Raw genomic sequence first — 11,441 nt, forward strand, 5'->3', positions numbered from 1 at the left:
GCTAACAATCAGATAAGCAGAAGAAAATAAAGTAAACCAGTGTATTCAGATAATATTTTCTATCCTTACAAATGATTAGTTCTCTCCTTTTTATAGCTATCTTAAAAATATATGTTTTGCCTTTGTCATAATAAGGCCATTATAAACAAATAAGGATATTAAATGCTACGTACATAATCATTGTAGTTTAATACAGATTCTCTAACGTTTCCAGTATTAAATGCTTATTAAATACTGTATTTGTACTCTCTTGTGCTGTCAGATTCATTCTCCTTGATTTTTGGATTTAAATAGATGCGAGTGTTGAGTCTTTTGAATAACTGTTCGTGCCTTTACTTGTGCCTCTGCTCGTATCTGTTGCAACTTATGCCTCTTTACCAATCATTATTCTTTGACCAGCCTACGTGTCATGACACGTCTCTTTCAATTACTTTAATATGTAAACTCAATTTTTCTCAATACAGAAGTAAAGAGAAGGACAGATGTGTTCCAATCAGTTGAGTGGCTCCTGAGTCATGACATTGTTTTCTTGAATTTATGGGCCATCCCTGAACTTGACATCTACTCTTGGGCTCCTATTGGCAGATCTTTGGGGCATGATGGACCCGAATGTAATGGTCACCTTGTGAACATTCTTCAGATATTACAATCAAAAGAGAAGAAATATGTGAATTTAATGCCAATTTGTGTGGAGATTTTCATGAGGACCCATGTTGGAAAGGAAGTATACGTCTTCCTTGATCGTTCAAATGCAGTCAATTTTATAGGAACTATCAATCTCATTAATCTAACTCTTTGAAAGGCTGTTGCTTGCCTCCTTCGCAAGAAATAAAGCTAGAGGAACTTGCTATTAACCAACCATTTTTTACGAAAGAGATTCTTTGGAACTTCGTATGGAAAAAAAGCATGTATTTTTGCTAAAATGGAAAAATTATTTCGAATAATGAAGTTGAATTAGGGTGGTGGATCTTTTAATTAAAAGTGGAGTTTCTTATAAATCTTGACGCCATTGCATTATGGCCACTCAACAGAACCCACATTACGAATTTTTGTATTCTTGTGTTTTAGAACAATCAGAGCCTCAAATCTAATGGGTCCAGTGATTAGTTAACTGGCAAAAATTGGAAGTCCAATAGTGCAACCATATTTATGGTTTTACAAAGTTCCAAAAAGGAGCTAAATTTGTGACACAGCAAGTTTAAATGATAAGGAAAATAAGAAAAAAGAGTAAACCAATGAAAACCAACCATCAGTTTGCAAATTCCTACATAAGTAGAGCCAAGTCAGCAAGTTATCAAGCCAACTGGAACGTGCTGATTGGTGAAAGTATAATGGCCTCAAATGATATTATCTTCCTGGAACTATAAATGAAGTGAGCATGGGGCTCTCCGCTTGTACTGAACACACAAGAAAAACTCGTAGCTGAGGAGAGAAAAGATAAGGAAAGAAAGAAAAAATGGCATCAGCATCTCTCCTCAAGACATCTCCAGTTCTTGACAAGACTGAGTTTGTAAAAGGGCAGTCCCTCCGCCAGCCATCAGTCTCCGTCGTCCGCTGTCAGCCAGCTGCTCCCTCTGCTCTTACTGTCCGTGCTAGCTCCTATGCCGATGAGCTCGTTAAAACTGCGGTACATGCTCTTTTATAACATTTTCCTATCTACTAGTGCTTCATTTGCTTTGACTTAAGTTTAAGGAGCAGGTCCGATTGAACTATTTTATGTATCGCGAATAACACACTTTAATTCTCTTCACATTTCATGTGATAGTTATTTTACTTAGTCACAACATGCAGGTTAGCTGTCTTATGTTCTTTTAACTGATTAGCTATCTCTTACTCCTCTGGAGTAAGAAATTTTAAAGCATGGTATTATGCAACTACGAAAGATGAGCTTGTTTCCTTGGGCCTTATTTGAGAGGCAGATGTATGATTTAAACTTGATAAGTTTAACCTTAAGATTAATTAGCATTGAACTCATTCTACTTCTAAAAATATGGGTCCAAAATTTGATATTGCGGAACTTTTAGTGGTTTCTTTCACATGTATATTTATGTTCCGTGTTGAAATATTAAGTCTAGCTGAATCCATAAACAATACACTCCATCTGCCTCTGTCTATTTGCCATTCCCATAGAGAAGTGTTTTGCTAGTGTTTTCTTCTTTCTTTTTCTTGATAAAAAGATGAAAGAATGTATTATTACCAGTTCTTGATCATTTTTCTTACAGTGGTATTGTTTGTTTTTGCTCAAATTTACTACCAAGATAAAGTGATGTATATAGAAGGGCTATCCTAATCTCTGTAAGAATAGTCTAAGAGTATAAGTGTTAAGCGTTCTTTAGAACTTTTTTGAGATGAATGAAGCTATATGTGGCTGATTTGAACTAATGAATTGAGTGTAGAAAACTATTGCATCCCCTGGACGTGGAATTTTGGCGATGGATGAGTCCAATGCTACCTGCGGGAAGCGTTTAGCCTCAATCGGTTTGGAGAACACTGAGGCTAACCGCCAGGCATACAGGACACTACTTGTTTCAGTTCCTGGACTTGGGGACTATATCTCTGGTGCCATCCTCTTTGAGGAGACACTTTATCAATCAACCGTCGAAGGAAAGAAAATTGTTGATGTGCTGGTTGAGCAGAACATTGTTCCTGGTATTAAGGTTGACAAGGTAAAAGATCTAACCTTAGTGATTTAAAAGGTCTAAGTTTCTTTGGTCATAAATTGCTAAAAGTTTGAAAATTCACAGGGTCTTGTTCCCTTGGCTGGCTCAAACGATGAATCATGGTGTCAAGGTCTAGATGGCCTTGCCTCCCGCTCTGCTGCTTACTACCAACAAGGTGCCCGTTTCGCCAAATGGTAAAGCACTTTTCTTTTGTAAGTTATACAACAATTGCTTAACTTGAAGCTCATCTTACTTCTCCCTTGTGAATCTTACAGGCGTACTGTTGTGAGCATTCCCAATGGTCCTTCTGCACTTGCAGTTAAGGAAGCAGCCTGGGGTCTTGCTCGCTATGCTGCCATTTCTCAGGTAAGTTGGCATGTGTATATATATAGGAAGCAGAAACACACAAATCTGAAAGAATTTCTGTTAGAGTTCAAGTTTTGTGCAGGTTAAATTTATCTACAATAGTAGGTAACGTGCTATAATAGATGAAATTGCACTAATATTGTAAATACTTTTAAGAAATCTCTATGTTATTCTAAGCTTTCAACACGAATAATGGTTAAAGTTTCTGGTTCATTCTTGTAGGACAATGGGTTGGTACCCATCGTTGAGCCAGAGATCTTACTTGATGGTGAACACAACATTGACAGGACCTTTGAAGTCGCCAAGAAGGTGTGGGCTGAAGTGTTCTTCTACCTCGCCGAGAACAATGTCATGTTTGAAGGTATCCTCTTGAAGCCTAGTATGGTCACCCCTGGAGCAGAGTGCAAGGAAAGGGCCACCCCACAGCAAGTTGCTGACTACACCCTCAACCTCCTCCGCCAAAGAATCCCTCCTGCCGTCCCAGGAATCATGGCAAGTATTATCTACTCTTCTGTTATTATATCAAACATTCTTCCATAATTCCAAGAACTTGACTAGTAATCATTTCCATGATTTGTTATACACAGTTTTTGTCTGGTGGACAATCTGAAGTTGAGGCTACTCTTAACTTGAACGCCATGAACCAAGGTCCCAACCCATGGCACGTGTCGTTCTCATATGCAAGAGCCCTTCAGAACACATGCCTTAAGACATGGGGTGGAAGACCAGAAAATGTGCAGGCAGCTCAGGAAGCTTTGCTTGTTAGAGCAAAGGCCAACTCTCTGGCTCAGCTCGGGAAATACGCTGGTGAGGGTGAGTCCGAGGAGGCCAAGAAAGGAATGTTCGTGAAGGGATACGTTTACTAGGTGCTTACCAATGTCTATAGATGTTTGAATATGAAGCATGTAATGTAGCTAAGTCGAACTGCATAAATGCTTATAGCTCCTGGAGACTGTTTTGTTCATATAGCGTTGTGCAATTAGCAATTTATAACACTCATCAAGCTTGGTCAATTTTATGTTATGGGTTCAACTTCTTCACAATGTTAAAGGTGCAAACATGTTGCAAATGCCATCAAAATCAAATTTAGCGGAAAGGAAGAAAAAAAAATCCAATTCTAAGATACATCCAAAAGCACGATCATAGGCATAGTTGAGCAGGCACACCAATAGAAAAACTGAATGCTATAGAAATGAAACATAACGGCATAGGCAGGATAACTGCTATAAAAAAGATGGCATGATTCATGGATGAGCAACTACCCATCTGTTGAGTGTTGACTACAAGATACACAATTCAGTGGTAGTTGAAGGACAAAAAGCACATCTTCCTTTTGTATAGGTTTATAGCTGTGTCATAATCTTTTAAGTTGAACTCCATCCTGAATACTGGCAGGTAGACATCCACAAATCTATCTGCTCGACAGTTTTGTGCCTTTAAAAACTGCAGCTGAGGCTATAGCTACAACTGCCGTCACACCAACTATTATCTTCCATTACCAACACCTCCAAGAGTTAGCTTCAGAAGATTCACCTAGTTGTAACACACTCCGACAATCAATAGTTCTTCCTACTACTAGGATCCTCATTAGTAGAATATTACACTGTTGAACTCATGTTTCACTCTATTTCTTCTTTTCTTTTTCCTTCTTCTTGCTCACTGTTGCTTATGGAATCCTGTATTTCAGCAGGAAACTTCCTCCATAGCTGCTTTCTGTAATTCTTTTAATTATTTGGTTTCTTTTCGAATGTAGGAGTCACCTCTTCTTCCTTACTGGCGAAGCAGGAAGAGTTGGTTGTTTCTGTTGCCATTCCTTTTGCTAGAAAAGAAACCATCCTACGGCGATGTGACGTATTCAATTTCTATTCTTTTTTATAAATAATTCTGTTAAGTCCATTAATTCCCGTTAGCTAAGATTTTGTTGAAGGTCAAATGTGTTTGCTAGTAGACACGAATTAGAACATAAATAAAACAAGTGCTGGTTCCCAGTTGTTCCAAACTAGGAGAGATGACGAATTAGAAACTGCAGCATTTCCTGCAGGCTAGGTCCTTACGGGAAGAAAATTTTAATGAACCTCTATACAACTGCAAGAAACAATGAAAATAATCTCTACACTCAGAAGTGACCTTAGATTTTAAGATAACAGCAACTTCTGCCAAAATCACCTTAAACTTCAATTACATCAACAACTTTCAGCAGGCAGTTCTATGATGCTGTCTTAACAGCTAAACTAAATCCTAAGACAAAACTTGATTAAGAGTCTAGCAAAAAACTACTAGCAATGTTTTTCAGCAGGACCTCAAAGCAATCAGAACATGCAGTTTATCATAAACTAGCTGCCTGAATGTTGTTCGACTACTAATCTGGGCTAATGAGCTTCATCAATGACATTGGTGAACCTTCTATCACATGCGCAAAAGTGGAAAATGCACGCCATATGAGTTATAAGCGTGACGCCTCACTTACATTTCTTCATAAATGTGATTTGGCTGGAACAGCCCTCAAGATGTATTAATCCTGTTGAGGTAAAAAAGAAACATAAAGTAATGCTCAAAACCTTACGATAGGAAATACTATGATCAACCTTTTCATGAACAATCTATCAAGTTATTTTCTTCTTTTTTGGATAGAATCATCCTAGTTGGTTTAGCAAAGACTGGACAGTGACGACTGCAACTTAAAACAAGGTCCTTCTATACAAAACGATTTGTGAATGGGATTCCAGGAGACTTACAAGAGAGACATTAGCAAGAAAACATGAAAATGAAAAAAGCACATCTCTTCAGCAGATATTTCAGCAACCTTCAGTAGTTCAGAAAGGATTTACATTTCCCCAGTAACCAAAAGTCATCCGGTTTACCATATTTACTATCCATAAATGAAAGGTGATATCTCTATAAGCACTTATGCTGATCAAATTGGATTACCCTGATTGGAAATCAAAGTGGTAAATAATTTGTTTTGGTTTTTCTTTTTCTTTTTCTATTTTGAGATACTTCAGAATTCTTGACAAATTATCTATCTTCTATAGACCAGTCAATTCTCCCTCTTGAAACATCTTCTTTTGTATGTTTTCAAGCAGTTCAGTTCACATGATTTTAGCATTAAAATGAAAAGGGAGAAAGTGAACTCACACTTTATTAAGTAGATATTATTGATGAAAGATGGCAAAGTTATTCTGGGATTGATTATGAGAGATGTAGAGTGCCTAACCTGATTAGATGCCTAACCATGATAGCGATTTGGCTTCACATTTAAGTCGATCATTTTGTCCTTCTTGGCATGATCATGTGCACTCCCATCTGAAACTACGACAGGAGAGGATCTGCGATTTTGTTGATTGTCTTCAACCATTGGCTTTGGTGAGTGACTATATTCCCTCTTGTTTTCACCAGGATCTAATGTCTTCCCGGCTAACTCCTCCATAGGCCCAGGTTTGTCTCCTGGAAACTACATGAGAAAGTATAGAAAGATGAACCAAAGCATATCACACTGCACATATCAAGAGTGGGATGTAACTCATACGACAGAGTTACCAACCTCAACTTTCTGCCTCAACAGGAGATATCTACTGTGTGTTCGTTTACCTCCAACGTGTACGATCATGTCGCATTGCAGACAAAGAGAACTTCCATCAACCTCACAGTAAAAGAATGCTTCAAGCAAAGGAAGTTAGCAATAGTTAGTTCGTTTTGCACGCCCTATTGAGTAGGATAAAACAACAAAATAACATCACAGGAATCAGAAGAAAAAACTTAAGAACTGAAGAATGAAGAGGATTAAACTCTATGTACCAGGTGCATTTTCACATATGTCGCAACGAGGAACATCGTTGGGCTTAGCTAGTCCAACCCTCACATGCCTACTAGCAAGCTTATTACACATATGAACCTATGGACAAATGTGAATACAATTAGAAACGTTCACAAGAATGGAGAACATCAAGTCTCTTAGCGGCGTTGTCAATATTAGTAGGTTAAACTTGTTGACTCAGATGGAACTCCAGTAGATTTGGCCTTTCATGCCTCTGGGTCAGAAATGAGTAGTGTTGAAGATATAAATAAGAACATAAAAGGCTGTAACATCTTAAACTTTTACATGCGGTGATTAGATAATCAACATGGCATGGAAGTAGGCAGGAGTCCTTGGTTCATATCTCACCACAATTCATTATCAATATATTTTTGCACATGCTAGCTTGACCCATAAGAAAGAATTAGGCTCACACGTGAACAGACATGTTATTAAAGATATAAATAGAAGTGTGTCTCTCTAATATAGCATAAACTTTTAGATAAGATGTTTGCATTTATTCAACAACTGGGAAGATCACAGTCACTAGACAAATTCCAACATATAGATATATAAAATAACCCTTAAGGACTAAGAAAATTTTTTTACTAACTTAAAGTAGATGAACAGAAGAAACCAAAACCAGAGAGAAGAAGCAATGATTCCCTGGTTGTAAATACTGAAGAAATGCCCGTTTGCATAACAGGTCAGCATGATTTTTGACCTTAAAGAAGTTGATGATGGAGCAACTGATTGCAGCCTCTTTAAGTAACATAAAGACGCACATAATTACACTTATCAAAAGAAAAAACACACAGACACACACAGAGATAATTTCAATTCTAAAATTAGCATCATCCTATCTTGTTGATTTTATAACTATGGTCGACACAAGATATCTGCAATCCAGTACACAAAAAATAGTCATTTCTTTGTTCTTCCGTTCCCTTTTCCAGATATAAGTTGACTTGAACAATTATTCCACCCCATCAACAAATAAAATGCTAAACTGAACACATTCAACAAACTAATTACAACCCAAAAGAAGAAATAGAAGTTTCATGCAAGTACAAAGGGACAAATAGTATTAGAGTGAGAGTAAAATTAGACCTTGTCGTCACAGGCACGGCAAAGTGCAGCCTCATCGGCAGCGCAGAAAAGAATGGCAGCAGCACTTTCACAAACATCACAAAGTGTCCGCATTATTCATTTCTACGACTCCCCCAATACTAACACAATTTTAAACATTACTTATCACTTTCAACTCTTCTTCAATATACTTCTATTTCGTCAAATAACCTCCAAAGTCTGGATCTTTACGTCAAGTTGAATACTTGGTACAAATGCAGGAAACAACTCACAAAATATATTTTAAGTTTAACAAACCATATTTCTTTAAAGGAAACTACAGTTTGAAAAGATAGTAAACGATAATGATAAAAGGTGGGACTAGGATTATTTTTCTGATTGGCTCGGGTTTTGAATATCAGACCAGAAATAGCACCATGATCTATTAGAGGAACCGTAAAGAAAAATATATGGTGGCGTCAACTGAGGGAATGCTCCACAGCCACAAGATTAAAGAGGGTGGCCATGAAAATTCCAATTCTCAACCACCAATTACATATCTTAGACATGACATGGCCCATCGAATTTAATAGTGAGTACTTGTCTTTTCAATGATGCTTCTCCATTTTCATCATTTTTGGATATTCTTTAATGCAAGCCACCTTGTGAGGTCTATGATTACGCCACGTGCCCCCTTTGCCTTTTTGTTTTCAACAACCGTACGTAAATTTTGTTATTGCATCCCAATGACTTGCCTAAATCGATTTGGTCCCCTAATGCTTCATTTTTTTGTCACGTGCTACTACTCCGCATTCCCTAGTTGCCTTGTCGGTGTATTTACTTAGTTGTTGATAATCTCGATTTTAGTTTAATTTAATTTTATACAAATTGATGATATATATAATTATAACTTGCAACATCATAGCAATTTGTCTACTATTTTTGAACTAGTTTCATATGAATAATTACTTATACAGTAATTATTTTTTTAAGTAATTTGATATATTATTAAAATTGTTTATATTATAAGTATATATAAGTTAAATGCATCTAATTCCATCTATCAAAATTTGGATCCTTGTGGAGCAAGTTGAGCCATAGCAAGTCTAAACAAACCTTATTGGTCTATATATCTTTTGATCGAATAATAATATGCATTGATAACCCATAAGTACAAGTCTAAAGCAGTATAAAAGAGGCAAAAACTCACAATGTTACGAATTGACGCGTTATTGTCTGTTGTTGGGTTTCAAATCCCCTTGCCCTCACCCAAAAGACCTCGATTGACACAACGGGTTTAGAAAGTTTTGACAAACAAATTTGTTGGAGGCGTGGCTTTAATTGTCTAATTCCTCCACTTACTAAGGTTGGTATAGACATGTAAAATCAAGACTTACGAATAAAGTTGCAGAAGCATAAAAGATAATTGTAGATATTATTCCATTGGGATACTCCGGGAAAGGGGACAAATATCTACTAGTGTCTATTTTATTTAATAAATAAATAGGATTATATACGAAAACTAAAGTAAATTTTGAGAAGAAATGGATACATTGATACAAGGATTCCACATCCATTTGAACTTATTGGGGCGCTCGATCGGAATGAACGTGTGGATATATAGATAAAGTAACAATGTCGACCAAGCACATGCATGCTATAATTATTGTAGCAGGAAGGAAAAAAATATATGTGCAAATGTTTAATAGTATTGTATACGGTAAAATCGGAGGTTCCAATTTTCCGTCATTATGGTGCCTCGTAAGCATATTTCACAAGGTTCGAGACTAGGGTCGGGGTTTACCCTCGAGGGCTATTGGCGCTCGATCTCGGGGCGATGCAGACCAACGTCTAAGATGGAAAAGTGGGGAGTTCCCAAGGCATGCAGCTAGAGCCGACAAAGTCTGTCAGGCTAGTCTAAGCCCACATCATGACATTAACTAGCTTTCTCATCTCCATATCTTTGTGATTAATGTATTTGTACTATGTTGGGATTCCCCCTCTTATATAAAGGTGATCCTTGTCATTATGTAAACATCGGTTGCTCAATACAAAATACACAAGAACATTCTATCTACTCTCTAACATATTCTCCTGATATTATTGCTTCCATTTATTGCCTATATTTATTGTGTTCTATTTATTGTTTTTCATTTATTGCTTGTTATTGTCCATAAAGATGAGTCATTGATTTATTACTACTGTTAGTCACCCATCGATTACCCTCGATAGTTCCTAGCCAAGCTTCAGACTCGACCCCGAGGCCCTCGAATAGGCAAGCTCGAGGCCCCGATTACTAACCATTCGGTTTGGTTATCACCTTGCTCTCAAGCTCTTATTCCGTTTCTAAATCTTTCACATATCACCAACTTCTTAACAACTAGCATAAAAATAGATCACGTTTTTTAGAACTACTAAATCAAATTTAATTGTTATTACCTTTTTCACGGTAAACAGTTTGGCGCTCACCGTGAGGCTATAAATAATAGTGATTATTTTTTTGCTGGTTTTACTACACAACACAAGTTATCTTTCACACTTTTTCTTGTTTAAGATCTTTGATTTCAGGTCGAAATGCCTAAACCAGTAAATGTACCTAAAACTAACAGCCTAAAAACGATGGAAAGGGCGGTATGGTTATTCCAGGTATTGGTGTGCCATCGCGAAACCCTGAGAGAACACCGAAGCCGATTCCCAAGGGTACGACCTCATGCGACGCCCAATGCGTTAGCGCCGGTCCTCACATTAACCAGGGAGCGCGCTGAGAAAATCAGCGGAAACTAGGAAAAATCCAACCTGGGCAAAAAGAGAGATTCCTCGGCGTGTCGTTCATATGATTATCGGGGGGACCGACATTCCTCGAGGACCCGTGATCAAACGGATAAAATTATTCGTTGCAATAGAAGGTCCAATCCGAGACCGCATGACCGAAGACACCCTTGCATTCAGCGAGGAGGATCTCGAGACCTTGGCAGAACCACACAACGATGCGCTAGTAATTTTATTTCTTTTAAGCAACATTCGAATTAAACGTGTGCTCGTGGATCCAGGAAGCTCGACCAACATAATCAGGTCAAAGGTAGTAGAACAACTTGGGTTGCCCGATAAGATCATACCCGCCTCACGGGTCCTCCACGGCTTCAACATGGCCGGCGAAGTAACAAAAGGAGAGATCGCCCTCCCGGTTGACATGTCCAGTACAGTTCAGAACACCAAGTTCCACATAATCGGCGGTGACATGAGGTACAACGTATTGCTTGGCAGGCCGTGGATACACAACATGAGGGCAGTGTTGTCAACTCTGCACCAAATGATAAAATTTCCAATAAATGATGGTATAACAACCTAGACTCATGCGGCGAAAGAAATGTTCGCGGTTTACCAGGAGGCGCCGACTCCCATACACTCCACCTCGAATGAGTCTAGGAGCGTACAGTCCCCCGAGGATAATGAAGAAGATTTCCTTGCTCCTCGAACTTTCGTTGCCCCCGAAGAGTTGAATACAATGAAATTGACAATTGAATAAATGGAGCAAGTTGTTTTGATCGAGCACC

At 38.0% G+C, this 11,441-nt stretch overlaps 2 protein-coding genes across 4 annotated transcripts; one reads left to right on the top strand and one right to left on the bottom strand.

Annotated features, from left to right (window-relative positions):
• The first annotated feature begins 1,378 nt into the window (after positions 1–1,378).
• On the top strand, positions 1,379–4,039 carry LOC107829473 (fructose-bisphosphate aldolase 1, chloroplastic-like). 3 transcript variants are annotated; one of them, NM_001326224.1, is given in 8 exon segments: positions 1,457–1,627; positions 2,397–2,666; positions 2,745–2,854; positions 2,936–2,945; positions 2,980–2,984; positions 2,986–3,026; positions 3,250–3,518; positions 3,614–3,892. In NM_001326224.1, coding segments are annotated over 8 exon segments (1,155 nt in total).
• Positions 4,040–5,137: 1,098 nt separating this feature from the next.
• Positions 5,138–8,327, bottom strand: LOC107829475 (B-box zinc finger protein 19). Its single transcript, XM_016656924.2, has 5 exons — positions 7,930–8,327; positions 6,822–6,918; positions 6,568–6,683; positions 6,241–6,477; positions 5,138–5,544 (listed from the first exon to the last, which is right to left on the bottom strand). The coding sequence occupies exons 1-4, from the start codon at positions 8,020–8,022 to the stop codon at positions 6,253–6,255; spliced, it is 531 nt and encodes a 176-aa protein (XP_016512410.1). The 5' UTR covers positions 8,023–8,327; the 3' UTR covers positions 5,138–5,544; positions 6,241–6,252.
• Between the last annotated feature and the right edge of the window lie 3,114 nt (positions 8,328–11,441).

This window comes from Nicotiana tabacum, chromosome 3 (assembly GCF_000715075.1).
Source record: "Nicotiana tabacum cultivar K326 chromosome 3, ASM71507v2, whole genome shotgun sequence".
NCBI classification, from domain to species: domain Eukaryota; kingdom Viridiplantae; phylum Streptophyta; class Magnoliopsida; order Solanales; family Solanaceae; genus Nicotiana; species Nicotiana tabacum.